The sequence below is a fragment of the Salvelinus alpinus genome, chromosome 1, assembly GCF_045679555.1.
Source record: "Salvelinus alpinus chromosome 1, SLU_Salpinus.1, whole genome shotgun sequence".
NCBI lineage: Eukaryota > Metazoa > Chordata > Actinopteri > Salmoniformes > Salmonidae > Salvelinus > Salvelinus alpinus.
In genome coordinates, this window is record NC_092086.1 from 26,003,031 (window position 1) to 26,021,523 (window position 18,493).

The 18,493-nt window shown below is 45.5% G+C and overlaps 1 protein-coding gene across 2 annotated transcripts in view; it reads left to right on the top strand.

Annotated features, from left to right (window-relative positions):
• Window positions 1-18,493, top strand: part of prkar1b (protein kinase, cAMP-dependent, regulatory, type I, beta) — a 312,635-nt gene that overhangs the window by 257,682 nt on the left and 36,460 nt on the right. For both annotated transcript variants that reach the window (XM_071394868.1, XM_071394869.1), the window contains one exon: window positions 16,555-16,615. In XM_071394868.1, coding sequence (XP_071250969.1) covers window positions 16,555-16,615 — 61 coding nt within the window. The remainder of the gene's footprint in view (window positions 1-16,554; window positions 16,616-18,493) is intronic.

Consider the following 18,493-nt stretch of genomic DNA (forward strand, 5'->3'; position numbering starts at 1 on the left):
TAGAGTACAGGTTGACTAAAGCCGTAGAGTACAGGTTGACTAAAGCCGTAGAGTACAGGTTGATTAAAGCCGTAGAGTACAGGTTGACTAAAGCCGTAGAGTACAGGTTGATTAAAGCCATAGAGTACAGGTTGACTAAAGCCGTAGAGTACAGGTTGACTAAAGCCATAGAGTACAGGTTGACTAAAGCCATAGAGTACAGGTTGACTAAAGCCATAGAGTACAGGTTGACTAAAGCCATAGAGTACAGGTTGACTAAAGCCGTAGAGTACAGGTTGACTAAAGCCATAGAGTACAGGTTGACTAAAGCCATAGAGTACAGGTTGATTAAAGCCATAGAGTACAGGTTGACTAAAGCCATAGAGTACAGGTTGACTAAAGCCATAGAGTACAGGTTGACTAAAGCCGTAGAGTACAGGTTGACTAAAGCCGTAGAGTACAGGTTGACTAAAGCCATAGAGTACAGGTTGACTAAAGCCATAGAGTACAGGTTGACTAAATCCATAGAGTACAGGTTGACTAAAGCCATAGAGTACAGGTTGACTAAAGCCGTAGAGTACAGGTTGACTAAAGCCGTAGAGTACAGGTTGACTAAAGCCATAGAGTACAGGTTGACTAAAGCCGTAGAGTACAGGTTGACTAAAGCCGTAGAGTACAGGTTGACTAAAGCCGTAGAGTACAGGTTGACTAAAGCCGTAGAGTACAGGTTGACTAAAGCCATAGAGTACAGGTTGACTAAAGCCGTAGAGTACAGGTTGACTAAAGCCGTAGAGTACAGGTTGACTAAAGCCATAGAGTACAGGTTGACTAAAGCCGTAGAGTACAGGTTGACTAAAGCCATAGAGTACAGGTTGATTAAAGCCATAGAGTACAGGTTGACTAAAGCCATAGAGTACAGGTTGATTAAAGCCATAGAGTACAGGTTGACTAAAGCCATAGAGTACAGGTTGACTAAAGCCGTAGAGTACAGGTTGACTAAAGCCGTAGAGTACAGGTTGACTAAAGCCATAGAGTACAGGTTGACTAAAGCCGTAGAGTACAGGTTGACTAAAGCCGTAGAGTACAGGTTGACTAAAGCCATAGAGTACAGGTTGATTAAAGCCGTAGAGTCACGGTTGACAACTCCATTGTGTCCTCCTCCCAGAGTGCTAAGAACCTTGGCGTGATCCTGGACAACACCCTGTCGTTCTCAACTAACATCAAGGCGGTGACCCGTTCCTGTAGGTTCATGCTCTACAACATTCGCAGAGTACGACCCTGCCTCACGCAGGAAGCGGCGCAGGTCCTAATCCAGGCACTTGTCATCTCCCGTCTGGATTACTGCAACTCGCTGTTGGCTGGGCTCCCTGCCTGTGCCATTAAACCCCTACAACTCATCCAGAACGCCGCAGCCCGTCTGGTGTTCAACTTTCCCAAGTTCTCTCACGTCACCCCGCTCCTCCGCTCTCTCCACTGGCTTCCAGTTGAAGCTCGCATCCGCTACAAGACCATGGTGCTTGCCTACGGAGCTGTGAGGGGAACGGCACCTCCGTACCTTCAGGCTCTGATCAGGCCCTACACCCAAACAAGGGCACTGCGTTCATCCACCTCTGGCCTGCTCGCCTCCCTACCTCTGAGGAAGTACAGTTCCCGCTCAGCCCAGTCAAAACTGTTCGCTGCTCTGGCACCCCAATGGTGGAACAAACTCCCTCACGACGCCAGGTCAGCGGAGTCAATCACCACCTTCCGGAGACACCTGAAACCCCACCTCTTTAAGGAATACCTAGGATAGGATAAAGTAATCCTTCTAGCCCCCCCCCCCCTTAAAAGAGTTAGATGCACTATTGTAAAGTGGTTGTTCCACTGGATATCATAAGGTGAATGCACCAATTTGTAAGTCGCTCTGGATAAGAGCGTCTGCTAAATGACTTAAATGTAAATGTAATGTAAATGAGTACAGGTTGACTAAAGCCGTAGAGTACAGGTTGACTAAAGCCATAGAGTACAGGTTGACTAAAGCCATAGAGTACAGGTTGACTAAAGCCATAGAGTACAGGTTGACTAAAGCCATAGAGTACAGGTTGATTAAAGCCATAGAGTACAGGTTGACTAAAGCCATAGAGTACAGGTTGACTAAAGCCATAGAGTACAGGTTGACTAAAGCCATAGAGTACAGGTTGACTAAAGCCGTAGAGTACAGGTTGATTAAAGCCATAGAGTACAGGTTGACTAAAGCCATAGAGTACAGGTTGACTAAAGCCATAGAGTACAGGTTGACTAAAGCCGTAGAGTACAGGTTGATTAAAGCCATAGAGTACAGGTTGACTAAAGCCGTAGAGTACAGGTTGACTAAAGCCATAGAGTACAGGTTGACTAAAGCCATAGAGTACAGGTTGACTAAAGCCATAGAGTACAGGTTGACTAAAGCCATAGAGTACAGGTTGATTAAAGCCATAGAGTACAGGTTGACTAAAGCCATAGAGTACAGGTTGACTAAAGCCATAGAGTACAGGTTGACTAAAGCCATAGAGTACAGGTTGACTAAAGCCGTAGAGTACAGGTTGATTAAAGCCGTAGAGTACAGGTTGACTAAAGCCATAGAGTACAGGTTGACTAAAGCCATAGAGTACAGGTTGACTAAAGCCGTAGAGTACAGGTTGACTAAAGCCATAGAGTACAGGTTGACTAAAGCCGTAGAGTACAGGTTGACTAAAGCCATAGAGTACAGGTTGACTAAAGCCATAGAGTACAGGTTGACTAAAGCCATAGAGTACAGGTTGACTAAAGCCATAGAGTACAGGTTGACTAAAGCCGTAGAGTACAGGTTGACTAAAGCCATAGAGTACAGGTTGACTAAAGCCATAGAGTACAGGTTGACTAAAGCCATAGAGTACAGGTTGACTAAAGCCATAGAGTACAGGTTGACTAAAGCCATAGAGTACAGGTTGACTAAAGCCGTAGAGTACAGGTTGACTAAAGCCGTAGAGTACAGGTTGACTAAAGCCATAGAGTACAGGTTGACTAAAGCCATAGAGTACAGGTTGATTAAAGCCATAGAGTACAGGTTGATTAAAGCCATAGAGTACAGGTTGATTAAAGCCATAGAGTACAGGTTGACTAAAGCCATAGAGTACAGGTTGATTAAAGCCATAGAGTACAGGTTGATTAAAGCCGTAGAGTACAGGTTGACTAAAGCCATAGAGTACAGGTTGACTAAAGCCATAGAGTACAGGTTGACTAAAGCCATAGAGTACAGGTTGACTAAAGCCATAGAGTACAGGTTGATTAAAGCCGTAGAGTACAGGTTGATTAAAGCCATAGAGTACAGGTTGACTAAAGCCATAGAGTACAGGTTGACTAAAGCCATAGAGTACAGGTTGACTAAAGCCATAGAGTACAGGTTGATTAAAGCCGTAGAGTACAGGTTGATTAAAGCCATAGAGTACAGGTTGATTAAAGCCATAGAGTACAGGTTGATTAAAGCCATAGAGTACAGGTTGACTAAAGCCACTACACGATTTCAGCCCTTTTTGAGATCTGAGACAAAATCTCCTTGTCGTTGCCTATCGCATCAAATCAGCCTCTAAAGCCCATTGCACGCGAGATGGTGCTGTCGAGCAAGATGAAACATAATTGAGCTAGCAAACACTGAGCGATAGAGCGCAAAGGACATGTCCCGGGAGCAGAGGATGAGTGCAGCGAGAGCACAGACCAGTCGAGTGCAGACATTTGGTAGAATGAGCAGTGGATGGAAAACGTCTGAATAAAAAAATAGAGAACCGTAAGCAAAGAAACATGGTTGAAACTGTAAACAATACATCTTTAACCATCAAATTGTCCACTTAACAATAGTCACGTCTTTGTCAAGTCTTCGCTCTCAATTTCTCAGGTTGCTCTCTCTCAAGTCTATGCAGTGGCGATTTTAGCATGTAAACCAGCAAAGCCACAACAATACATTCATTGCACTATAACGGTGACAAACGGTGCCAACAAACTGCTAGGGCCTACATAGAGCTGACCCAACAGCAGAGCCTTCTTTTCAGCACCATGGAGTGAATCCTTACCACTGCTACACCTGGCTATCAGCAGAGCCTTGTCTGGCAGCGAAACAATTCATTCAGCCTCATTTACTGCCTTTTAAAAAAACATAGCTGATATGGCATACTTGCTTAAACAAATGTGGTTTCTAATGACAATTGAGATGTACAAACTATGGCATAAGGGGACGACAAGCCGATAAGAGGAAATCCGTAATTTTGAATAAGACGTTAATGAGCCAGCTAAGATGAACGTAGTCAATATAACTATTTGTTCAGCACTTTTGAAATGTACAGCGACAGAATGCAGAACATGGGCTGTTCTCACTGTGTTCTCCCTGTACAACAAGTCAGAACCGTAGGATAAATCAAGGGGGCATATAAGCAGACAATGAAAGCTCTTACAATATTCGATGATTACATTTCTCTAAAACAGGTTATAGGCTACATGTGCACCACCAAGTCAGAACAGTAGGCTAAGTAATGAGGGGAAAAGGGACCAAGTTATTAGGGTGAGGCACATGGGCTAGTAACAGCTTACTACACAACATACACTTAGTATTACTTTCTTAGCTACAGTATACATATCTCCCTGGCATATTGCATAACTTATGCAGCAGCATAAAATACATTTTTGGACTTGTTGTTCTGTGCTCACTTGAACAGGAAGGTGGCGTTGCAGTCCTTGTGGGCAAATTATGGCATCAAAGTCTGGCATTCTCTGGATTTATGGTGCCTTCAAGACAACTGGGAACTCCGAAAAAAACAAGGTTGAATCAAGACGTCAGTGATCTTCAGATTGGAGCTCCAGAAAGAGGCCCGAGTCCTCCACTTGGTATTCCGAGTTGGATGACCGTTCAAAACGTATTTTCCCAGTCAGAGCTCGTTTCTTTCAGAGTTCCCAGTTGTCTTGAACTCACTGAAGTCTGAGATTTCCCAGTTCAGAGTTTACAGTTGTTTTGAAGGTGGCAGAAGTCATGCTGGATTGACAGCATGGCCAATGTATTCAACCTTTTCTAGCCCATGGTGTTTAATGTTAATTATTTTAAGCTTGGAAAAGAGACCCTTAAACCCAGACTTTGACCACACACCCACTCCACTGAGTAGCAAGCTAGTGATTACTTTGCAATGCTTGCAGTTAGCCACTGACTCCTTCCAAATCACTCATTGTTGAATTTGCGATTTCCAACTTGTTGTGTAATTTTTATGTCCAATGGCCAATGAGCACTGATACGTTTTATCTAGAATTTCTCTTCATATGACAAGGATTTGCCAGTAGAGTGTCGACGTGATTCATGATGATAACTGCTTGTTTTTACCGTTATTTTACCTGGTAAGTTGACTGAGAACACATTCTCATTTACAGCAACGAGCTGGGGAATAGTTACAAGGGAGAGGAGGGGGATGAATGAGCCAATTGTAAGCTGGGGATGATTAGGTGACCATGATGGTATGAGGGACAGCTTGGGAATTTAGCCAGGACACCATGGTTAACACCTCTACTCTTACAATAAGTGTCATGGGATCTTTAGTGACCTCAGAGATTCAGGACACCCGTTTAACGTCCCAGCCAAAAGACAGCTCCCTACACAGAGCAGTGTCCCCAATCACTGCCCTGGGGCATTGGAATATTTTTTAGACCAGAGGAAAGAGTGCCTCCTACTGGCCCTCCAACACCACTTCCAGCTGCATCTGGTCTCACATCATCCAGGACCAACCCTGCTTAGCTTCAGAAGCAAGCCAGCAGTGGGATGCAGGGTGGTGTGCTGTTTAGCTTGCTAGCTAAGATTTTGAAAGTATGATGTTGACATGATCAGTCCAATCAAAGCTATGGTTGATATAACATGATTTGACATCATTTTATTTGTGGCCAATGACCTTGAGCCTTCTTGGATGGGCACTTCTAATGTAACTCTATGGCAGCACCCAAGGGGCCTGAACTCACTGTATATGTTGCAATGATGTAGTAGCCCCATGAGTGACAGAACACTGAGCTGATCACAGCACAACTAGAGAACATGACCAATCCCTAAGCTCCATATTTTCCACAGGCTGCCCCACCACCACAGAATGCACTGAGCATGAAACACCTGCATTTTGGAGCTGCATTTTTTTTAACCTAAAGAGGTGGGGCTCAAAGCAGGTGGGGCCCTTGGTCAGTCCAGTGTTGTGTCGTGTGATCTCCTTGGGTGCTGGACGTCAAACAGATCCCCTTCAGAGCTGTCTGTTTAGCTTGCTAGTCGGCTTGAACAGTAGACACCAAACGCCCTGGGAAACCCAGCTTCAACTTGATACATAAGCAAAGTCATTGGGAAATAAATGAGTAGCAATACTATATCTTGAGTTGAGTGGAATTTACTTGCTAAAGTTAGCTAGATAATTACTTGCTAAAGTTAGCTAGATAATTACTTGTTAAAGTTAGCTAGATAATTACTTGTTAGCCGGCAACGTTTTGTCGGTAACACGAAAGCAGACAGGCGGCTCTAGCTAAGTAACACCATAGTCCACCACTAGCTAATAGTTTTTCTTCACCTTTCCACAAAGTGTCTGGTATGTGTTTGCATGAGGGAGTTAACCCCAATGTATCACAGAATAGGTGGATTATTTGCAGAGTGTGGCTGTGATCTACCAAGTTCGTTCATCATGCACTAGGACCTGGCCATCATTTAATATAGCTAAATATAATGACTCCATTGTTGGGAATAACATGTGGCTACACACATAATAATGTCATAACGATGGTAACATGAAAAGAAAGGAATTACTAGTGGGCTAGTTAAGAGATGCAGGTATTGAGATGAAGGCAGGATCCAACAGTAGGGTTTCTATTAGGCCCTAGGACACACAACACATGAGGATTTACAATGATATGGAGACAGGAAGGGGACAATCTGCTACATTAACACTACATAACCAGTGCCAAACAAAAGAATGTCAACAGCTAAACAGGTCAACATGACATCCTCGTACACACAGCATTAAAAGGAGGACTGAGGACAAAGCAACTGCATGCATTCACCAAACATTTAACTGAGGAAAACAGATTTGTTTTCTACTAGTTATACTAGATGTCTGATTGGGAACTACCATTGTCTATCAAATGACAGTGTCAAATGATTTCAATTTGGCATTGGAAGTATTATTGAGTACAGTGATACAGCAGTCAAATCCTATAGGGATTCTCATCAGATGCTATCAGCAAGCCAGAGCCATCTGTGGACAGAGCACAAGTAGAACAAAGATATATGTGGAAACAGAATAAATGTATCATTCAACATAAGATTCCACCTAAAACAATGACATGAGCTCTGTCCCAATTCAGCTCACCTCCTCACTTCCTCTCTACTCACGTCCTTCTCAAAACCCATTGGAGGTCTGAGGGGAGGAACCTTGTGTCCTCTCCTCCGATGGGGTTTTAGAAGGAGGCACGGAAAAGGGATGCATGGAATCGAGGAAGATAAAATGGCACAGAGCTGTTGCATGTTTGCCTCAATATGAAATGGCAGATGTCACTATGTGGGACTGAGCAGAGGAGTATAATCCACACCATTCGTCAGTATTATTGAGCCATAAGAAACCCTCCTTAGTTAGTTAACACATAAATGAACATACAGGTATGTTTAAGCAGTCATACATGACTGTTGGGAGTACGGTGCCATACCTTTAGCTCCCTGGTGCAGCAGAGCTGACACGCTAACGGGGGGGGGTGTCTGTGGAGGGGGTGGTCTTGACCACGATCTGGCTGTTCTCCAGACACCCGCTCACTGCTGGAAGTTGGGCTTCAGCACAATCTATAGAGAGGACAGAAAGATACTGAAGATGGAATTAGATTTAGTATGGAGTCGAAGGGCTGAATCCCAACTTAAAATCCTTGTAGCCTAACATTTTATGCAACGACATCAATGCATGATTTACACAATAGTCTCAGTTGTGTGTGAGGAGACTAACCAGTCGATGACTAACCAGTCGATGACTAACCAGTCGATGACTAACCAGTCGATGACTAACCAGTCGATGACTAACCAGTCGATGACTATGTATGGGGACTGGACATCACTGAATGCAGAGTAGAGGCACAAGCTCAGACGAACAGTGTAGTCCATCCCTGCCTTGAAACACTGGTCTGGGGAGCACCACATATCTGAGGAGTTGAGAGAGAGGGATGTCACAAAACACTGCACTAAATTACACACAAGAAATATGTGTGCAAACATAACACAGGCCTGTAATACAGTGGGTTTACAGACTGAATAGAGTTATATACACAACACGTATATCCTACCCTACACTTACATATACAGACCCATTACTCACTCTCTCACACGCAACACAGAGAGAGAGAGAGAGAGAGAGACTAGGTGTGTGTTTACCGTGATCCAGGGTGGAGGGATATCATCTGGTTGTGGTGATCAGGCATGGTGTTGGTACAGCGGCTGTTTGTTGAGATCACACTGGGACGCATCACTGTCATCAACGCCTCCTCCCACTGGTCCGGTAACTACGCCAACACAACAGGTACATAGACATTGGAGTTTGATACCCCTGGTCAGGACTCCACTGAGGAAGGTGGATGGATACATATGTGCTGAGTTGTGTAAGGCACAAGATGAGTTAGAGACCTCCCATGAAGGCCTCCTGAGTGGCTCAGCGGTCTAAGGCACTGCATCGCAGTGTGTGAGGCATCACTACAGACCTGGGATTGATCCCAGACTGTGACCTGTGATTGATCCCAGACTGTCACAAGCGGTCGTGACCAGGAGTCCCATAAGGTGGCGCACAATTGGCCCAGGGTTAGGGGAGGGTTTGGCCAGGGCACCTCTTCCCCAGTGAGGGCCTTTCCTGTCTAGTCTACCCTGCCTCTGCCTTCTCCACCACTCTATCCCAGTCATGCTGGTCTTCCAAGTCCTCCTTCCATACTAACCCCTCGCTCAACAACATTCTGGCTCTCGACTGGTCTGTGTACTCGCTGCACTCATCCTCTGCTCGCTCAACAACATTCTGGCTCTCGACTGGTCTGTGTACTCGCTGCACTCATCCTCTGCTCGCTCAACAACATTCTGGCTCTCGACTGGTCTGTGTACTCGCTGTACTCATCCTCTGCTCGCTCAACAACATTCTGGCTCTCGACTGGTCTGTGTACTCGCTGTACTCATCCTCTGCTCGCAGGACACATCCTCTAAGCTCTCTACTCTTGACTTTGCTCTCTCAATGATGTTTCATCTTGCTCGACAGCGCCATCTTGCACGCAATGGACTTTAGAGGCTGATTTGATGTCATAGAGACCGCGGGCATCACCGACTCTCTTTTAATGTGAGTGGGTTTAATGTGAGTGGGTTTAATGTTAGTGGGTTTAATGTGAGCGAGTTTAATGTGAGCGGGTTTAATGTTAGTGGGTTTAATGTGAGCGGGTTTAACGTGAGCAGGTTTAACGTAAGCGGGTTTGATGTGAGCGGGTTTAACGTGAGCGGGTTTAACGTAAGCGGGTTTGACGTGAGCGGGTTTGACGTGAGCAGGTTTGTGTGAGCGGGTTTAACGTGAGCGGGTTTAACGTGAGCAGGTTTAATGTGAGCGGGTCAGAGACGTAATCTGAGGGCTACTGATCCCGTCTTTATCGGCACAAAATCTGCAATGCTCTTCTAGTGTGAGATGTACAATGACAAGTTTTGAGAACCGTGATCAGCAAGAGCCAATGAGAGGTCTCCAGAGAAGAAGCCAGTGAGATGATGAGGTTGTATATAACCTAACGTAGCAGGAGTAAAATATATGTAGATCCTAGTACTGGTCTGGACCAGAATATAAACAAAAAGGAGCCTTAATGTCTTTCCAGCATCCGGATGTTGGGGACTCGGCAGAGACTATATCACATATAGTATTCTTAATTCTATGGTATCTCATCACCCAGAATGTGTACAACGAGTCTCGGGCAGGAGTGATTACTAGGCCTACTACTAGTATGCATTTGTCCTTTACTTTTTTTAGACAAAATCAAAGCCAAAGTGAATTTGTTACAGCTCTGAAGTTCACAAGTAATATTATTCAATACAAAATTTAAGTGATTGGCTAAGTATTTCAACTCTTTATGGCAAGCATGAATGCCTGACTGAAATGTTTGAGTCAACTTTGAGCCACAGCTCGTTCTAGCTAATCTAGTAACATCCTCACTGTATCACATCATTGTTTTGGCGAGACAGCGTGGTATGGAGAATCCTCCCGACCAAGTGAAGAATCTTGTCGTGTGTGACCCGTTTTGTGCCACATCGTTTACGTTGGCAAGACAACAAAAAAAATACAGGAAAGACGGTTGTTTATGAGAAGCTCAGCGATGTTAGGATTTAGAAAGTCGTGTAGTGTATGCCTGGCATAAGCCCAACTACAGTAATGGATGTTACTGTTTAGTCACGGAGCCACAAAGATAAAGTCAACAAATGGAATCACTAAATACACGTTATGTTTATAATTTAATCCAGCCATAGACCAGAAGGAAGCTAAACAAATACTTTTGTATTCGAATTTCACATTGTTTAAAGTTGAGAGATATCATTCACGCAAGGTAATGAGACTGGGGTATACGTCCAGGATAATATGGGAAAGACGGCCTCATGTATAGGCCCTCCAACAAATAAATAAGACCAAGGACATCCAAAACCCATCAGATGAACTGTTTTTAATTAAACCAGCTACCCAAATCATTCATCTCAGTGGTTGACAGTATACAGGTATTATTGCATGCTGAGGAACCAATCGCAGTGAAATGAGATTAAATCTGGTCATGATCAGATTCCTATATTTCATTCAGGTAGGTTTAGTAGATTGGCTTGGTATCATCATTGGTGTAGTTGGTTGGCTAGCAAGCAAAACTTGACGTTACACGTCGTTCACTTTTGGGAAAACTGGTCCAGCCACTAACTGTTGTTAGTTCAAATAAAGGGTTCTCGGTTGAATGTGGAAGCGCATCGGACAGTCCTTGCACTTTGAAACCCACTCCCACCATGACGTATAGCACTGCCCACCAGGAGAAATGGAGTGGAAAGATTGTGTCCCGATTGAGAAACAGAGAGAGAGAGAGAGAGAGAAGTCTGTGTGTTTCATGTTGGACAAAGATGAAGGCAATATAGGTGGATGGATATTAAAGTGGATGGGTTGGCCTGGCCATGTGCCACACCTCAGGCTCTTTGATACTTCCACCAAAGACAGAGGGTGGATAAAGTGCAGGAATTCACAGGCGAAGTGAAATGCTGTGGTCTCAATGCAGAGTGAAGAATGGCTAAGGCATGGTCAACAGAAAGAGGAGCTAACCTACAGCATCTGACTCAACTGACTGATATTCACTCCAGAATGACATTCCCTGTCTCCATCCAGAAAGACATGCCCCTGTCTCCATCCAGAAAGACATTCCCTGTCTGCATCCAGAAAGACATGCCCTGTCTCCATCCAGAAAGACATTCCCCGTCTCCATCCAGAAAGACATGCCCTGTCTCCATCCAGAAAGACATGCCCTGTCTCCATCCAGAAAGACATTCCCTGTCTCCATCCAGAAAGACATGCCCTGTCTCCATCCAGAAAGACATTCCCTGTCCCCATCCAGAAAGACATGCCCTGTCTCCATCCAGAAAGACATGCCCTGTCTCCATCCAGAAAGACATGCCCTGTCTCCATCCAGAAAGACATTCCCTGTCTCCATCCAGAAAGACATTCCCTGTCTCCATCCAGAAAGACATCCCTTGACTCCATCCAGAAAGACATGCCCTGTCTCCATCCAGAAAGACGTTTCCTTGTCTCCATCCAGAAAGACATCCCCTTGACTCCATCCAGAAAGACATTCCCTGTCTCCATCCAGAAAGACATTCCCTGTCTCCATCCAGAAAGATATTCCCTGTCTCCATCCAGAAAGACATGCCCTGTCTCCATCCAGAAAGACATTCCCTGTCTCCATCCAGAAAGACATGCCCTGTCTCCATCCAGAAAGACATGCCCTGTCTCCATCCAGAAAGACATGCCCTGTCTCCATCCAGAAAGACGTTTCCTTGTCTCCATCCAGAAAGACATTCCCTGTCTCCATCCAGAAAGATATTCCCTGTCTCCATCCAGAAAGACATGCCCTGTCTCCATCCAGAAAGACATTCCCCTGTCTCCATCCAGAAAGACATCCCCTGTCTCCATCCAGAAAGACATGCCCTGTCTCCATCCAAAAAGACATGCCCTGTCTCCATCCAGAAAGACATGCCCTGTCTCCATCCAGAAAGACATGCCTTGTCTCCATCCAGAAAGACATGCCCTGTCTCCATCCAGAAAGACATGCCCTTGTCTCCATCCAGAAAGACATGCCCTGTCTCCATCCAGAAAGACATGCCCTGTCTCCATCCAGAAAGACATGCCCTGTCTCCATCCAGAAAGACATGCCCTGTCTCCATCCAGAAAGACATTCCCTTGTCTCCATCCAGAAAGACATGCCCTGTCTCCATCCAGAAAGACATTCCTTGTCTCCATCCAGAAAGACATCCCTTGACTCCATCCAGAAAGACATGCCCTGTCTCCATCCAGAAAGACATGCTCTGTCTCCATCCAAAAAGACATGCCCTGTCTCCATCCAGAAAGACATGCCCTGTCTCCATCCAGAAAGACATACCTTGTCTCCATCCAGAAAGACATGCCCTGTCTCCATCCAGAAAGACATGCCCTTGTCTCCATCCAGAAAGACATGCCCTGTCTCCATCCAGAAAGACATGCCCTGTCTCCATCCAGAAAGACATGCCCTGTCTCCATCCAGAAAGACATGCCCTGTCTTCATCCAGAAAGACATGCCCTGTCTTCATCCAGAAAGACATGCCCTGTCTCCATCCAGAAAGACATTCCCTTGTCTCCATCCAGAAAGACATGCCCTGTCTCCATCCAGAAAGACATTCCCTGTCTCCATCCAGAAAGACATCCCTTGACTCCATCCAGAAAGACATGCCCTGTCTCCATCCAGAAAGACGTTTCCTTGTCTCCATCCAGAAAGACATTCCCTGTCTCCATCCAGAAAGACGTTTCCTTGTCTCCATCCAGAAAGACGTTTCCTTGTCTCCATCCAGAAAGACATTCCCCTGTCTCCATCCAGAAAGACATCCCCTGTCTGCATCCAGAAAGACATTCCCTGTCTCCATCCAGAAAGACATGCCCTGTCTCCATCCAGAAAGACATGCCCTGTCTCCATCCAGAAAGACATGCCCTGTCTCCATCCAGAAAGACATTCCCTGTCTCCATCCAGAAAGACATACCCTGTCTCCATCCAGAAAGACATGCCCTGTCTCCATCCAGAAAGACATTCCCTGTCTCCATCCAGAAAGACATTCCCTGTCTCCATTCAGAAAGACATGCCCTGTCTCCATCCAGAAAGACATGCCCTTGTCTCCATCCAGAAAGACATTCCCTGTCTCCATCCAGAAAGACATTCCGTCTCCATCCAGAAAGACATGCCCTGTCTCCATCCAGAAAGACATGCCCTGTCTCCATCCAGAAAGACATGCCCTGTCTCCATCCAGAAAGACATTCCCTGTCTCCATCCAGAAAGACATTCCCTGTCTCCATCCAGAAAAACATGCCCTGTCTCCATCCAGAAAGACATTCCCTGTCTCCATCCAGAAAGACATTCCCTGTCTCCATCCAGAAAGACATTCCCTGTCTCCATCCAGAAAGACATGCCCTGTCTCCATCCAAAAAGACATTCCCTGTCTCCATCCAGAAAGACATCCCCTGTCTCCATCCAAAAAGACATTCCCTGTCTCCATCCAGAAAGACATTCCCTGTCTCCATCCAGAAAGACATTCCCTGTCTCCATCCAAAAAGACATTCCCTGTCTCCATCCAGAAAGACATTCCCTGTCTCCATCCAGAAAGACATCCCCTTGACTCCATCCAGAAAGATATTACCTTGTCTCCCTTGACTCATCCAGAAAGACATTCCCTTGTCTCCCTTGACTCCATCCAGAAAGACATTGCCTTGTTTCCATCCAGAAAGACATTCCATTGTCTCCGTCCAGAAAGACATTCCCTTGACTCCATCCAGAAAGACATCCCTTGACTCCATCCAGAAAGACATCCCTTGTCTCCATCCAGAAAGACATTCCCTTGTCTCCCTTGACTCCATCCAGAAAGACATTACCTTGTCTCCCTTAACTCCATCCAGAAAGACATTCCTTTGACTCCATCCAGAAAGACATACCCTTGTCTCCACCCAGAAAGACATTCCCTTGTCTCCCTTGACTCCATCCAGAAAGACATTCCATTGTCTCCATCCAGAAAGAAATTCCCTTGTCTCCCTTGACTCCATCCAGAAAGACATTCCCTTGTCTCCCTTGACTCCATCCAGAAAGACATCCCTTGTCTCCCTTGTCTCCATCCAGAAAGACATCCCTTGTCTCCCTTGACTCCATCCAGAAAGACATCCCTTGTCTCCCTTGTCTCCATCCAGAAAGACATTCCCTTGACTCCATCCAGAAAGACATTCCCTTGACTCCATCCATGTGTCCATGTTGGGACCAGAGTTGATGACATTAACCTGTTCCAGACCAGCTCTCACCCTCCCAACCCCATGAGTCAGCCAACATGCAGGGAAATGTAAGCAAGCTAAGCTCTTAAGCCCTCCAGGGGTGTCTGCTGCTCTCCTGGGCCCTGGTAGAACGTTGGGAGAACATTGGTAGAACGTTACAACAGGGTCTCGTGTTGTAATTCCTAATTCTATGGTCTGGTGCATCAGTGTGGTCTGCCGGTGAGTGGAGAACGCTCCGCCTTTCACCATCTATTTCTCAGTACTGAGACGTTGGTTTGATTTTCCTAATAGGTTTTCAGTCAAAACTTTAAACATGTTAGTCATGAAGCAAGCTGTCTGGCTGTCTGGGTAGCAGTAAAATGTTATGTAAAATGTCAAACTAAAAACAGACTGTATTTTACACACACAAACACATGCACACATGCACACACGCATACATACTCACTACACACATACACTCACACACACACGCATACACTTTCCCTCTCTCTCTCTCACACACACACAAATACACACACACACTCTCGCTTTCTCTCTCTCTCTCTCTCTCTCTCTCTCTCTCTCTCTCACACACACACAAATACACACACACACTCTCGCTTTCTCTCTCTCTCACACACACACACACACACACACACACACACACACACACACACACACACACATGCACATGCACACGCACACGCACACACACACACATCCAGGAGGGAGTGGATGGCGAGAGCCAGAGAATTCCTTTAATCAAGCTGTTTACTCTTGGGAGATCAATGCATCACTCGCTTGGGAACATTTCTCCCCTTTTAAGAGAAAATGTGAAATTATATTAAATTAGAGGCAGCAGCAGCAGCAGCAGGCCTCATCAGACACTTCCAGACTAAAGACACCCTTGGTCTTGAGTCACGGTATAATTTCCATATGCAAACGTAATGCTGCTGCTGCCTGGGAGCAGACTGGGGTGACGCCGTCTCTCTCTCTCTCTCTCTTTGTCAATCTTTTTCTCAATTTTTTTACTCTTTTATCTCCCTCTCTCTCCCTCTCTCTCTCTCTCCCTCTCTCTCTCCATCCCTCTCCCTCCCTCTCCCTCCCTCTCTCTCTCTCTCTCTCTCCCTCTCCCCCCCTCTCTCTCTCCCTCTCTCTCGCTCTCTCTCTCTCTCTCTCTCTCTCTCTCCTCTCTCTCTCTCTCTCTCTCTCTCTCTCTCTCTCTCTCTCTCTCTCTCTCTCTCTCTCTCTCTCTCTCTCTCTCTCTATCTCTCTCTCTCTCTCTCTCTCTCTCTCCCTCTCTCTCTCTCTCTCTCTCCCCCTCTCTCTCGCCCTCTCCCTCTCTCTCTCCCTCTCCCTCTCTCTCCCTCTCTCTCTCCCTCTCTCTCTCATCTCCCTCGTTGCCCACTGAGATGTAAAGAGGAGCGTAGCGTAGCAGAGTGGGTCTAGACTTGTCAGAAAGCACCTGTTGATCACAGTGAAGTCAGAATGGAAGGAAAGTCCCCTACTATGTGTCTGGGTGGGGTGGTCACAGCTACTGTACAGTGTGATACTGTCTGATACTGTTATTCACACCTCAGGTACGAGGAGATATTACACATCTACAATGAGGTATAATGTAACACACACTTATCATTTCCTTAATGGCTGACATTTCTCCATTCACCGCCTCTTTGAGTGTTTGGGCACAATAATTTGCCAAACACACACACACACACACACACACACACACACACACACACACACACACACACACACACACACACACACACACACACACACACACACACACACACACACACAGTGCTTTACAATACACCACAGTGCTTTACACCTCCCACCTACTGCACAGTACTGTTACCACTAATGGGCCCAGTGGCACACAATTAAAGCCCATGTTCTAGAACTGTTGTCGGAGCTGCTTATGGAACTGTCCTTCTCTCCTTGTCAACCTGTTTATGCCTTCTGCTTCTGTATTCTGTTTCCTGTCTCCTGTTACATGTTCTAACTCTGTTTGTTTTCTCCTCTACAGGGTAGCACACTGAGGAAGAGGAAGATGTACGAAGAGTTCCTGAGCAAGGTCTCCATCCTCGGTGAGTGTGTGTGTGTGTGTGTGTGTGTGTGTGTGTGTGTGTGTGTGTGTGTGTGTGTGTGTGTGTGTGTGTGTGCGTGTGCGTGCATACGTGTGTACATGTTGGTTTGTTGGAGATTGCATTTGATATGAGAGGCGTGTGCGTATTTTTATAAGTGTGTGTACCTGTGTGTTTTTATATGTGTGTGTACCTGTGTGTTTTTATGTGTGTGTGTGTGTACCTGTGTGTTTTTATATGTGCGTGTACCTGTGTGTTTTTATGTGTGTGTGTGTGTACCTGTGTGTTTTATGTGTGTGTGTACCTGTGTGTTTTTATGTGTGTGTATGTGTACCTGTGTGTTTTATGTGTGTGTGTACCTGTGTGTTTTATGTGTGTGTGTACCTGTGTGTTTTTATGTGTGTGTGTACCTGTGTGTTTTTATGTGTGTGTGTACCTGTGTGTTTTTATGTGTGTGTGTACCTGTGTGTTTTTATATGTGTGTGTACCTGTGTGTTTTTATATTAAATCAAATCAAAGTGTATTGGTTGCGTACACAGATTTGCAGATGTTATCGCAGGTGCAGAGAAATGCTTGTGTTTGTAGCTCCAATAGTGCAGTAATACCTAGCAATAAAAAAACAATACACACATAATCAAAAAATAATAAATATCAAAATGAGCAATGTCAGTATTTATGTACAAAACATTAGCACCAAACAAATACATGCACACACTTACAAAAACATACAGGTGTTTTTTAAACAGAGACGCACAGACACACACAACCTTATAACACTGTAAGTCCAGTTTGTGGAGTCATACAGATGTAGGATCTTCATTTGATCACCCTGTTGCAGGATAATGCAGTGGAGGAAATGTAAAACTTGTAGTGTATTTGAGGTTTAAAAAGGCTTCTGGCCTCCCGGGTGGCGCAGTGGTCTAGAGCACTGCATCGCAGTGCTAGCTGCGCCACCAGAGTCTCTGGGTTCGCGCCCAGGCTCTGTCGCAGCCGGCCGCGACCGGGAGGTCCGTGGGGCGACGCACAATTGGCCTAGCGTTGTCCGGGTTAGGGAGGGTTTGGCCGGTAGGGATATCCTTGTCTCATCGCGCTCCAGCGACTCCTGTGGCGGGCCGGGCGCAGTGCGCGCTAACCGAGGGGGGCGGGTGCACAGTGTTTCCTCCGACACATTGGTGCGGCTGGCTTCCGGGTTGGATGCGCGCTGTGTTAAGAAGCAGTGCGGCTTGGTTGGGTTGTGTTTCGGAGGACGCATGGCTTTCGACCTTCGTCTCTCCCGAGCCCGTACGGGAGTTGTAGCGATGAGACAAGATAGTAATTACTAGCGATTGGATACCACGAAAATTGGGGAGAAAAGGGGATAAAATGTATTTAAACATTTTTTTTTTAAAGGCTTCTGAAGTCTGTAATTTCCACTTTCAAATGTCCAACTTGATTTGCCTATCTCTCTCTCTCTTTACAGTGTGTATGTGATGTGAAAGACCTATCTCTCTCTCTTTACAGTGTGTATGTGATGTGAGGGCCTATCTCTCTCTCTTTACAGTGTGTATGTGATGTGAAGACCTATCTCTCTCTCTTTACAGTGTGTATGTGATGTGAAGACCTATCTCTCTCTCTTTACAGTGTGTATGTGATGTGAAGACCTATCTCTCTCTCTTTACAGTGTGTATGTGATGTGAAGACCTATCTCTCTCTCTTTACAGTGTGTATGTGATGTGAATGTCTATCTCTCTCTCTTTACAGTGTGTATGTGATGTGAAGGTCTATCTCTCTCTCTTTACAGTGTGTATGTGATGTGAAGACCTATCTCTCTCTCTTTACAGTGTGTATGTGATGTGAAGACCTATCTCTCTCTCTTTACAGTGTGTATGTGATGTGAAGGTC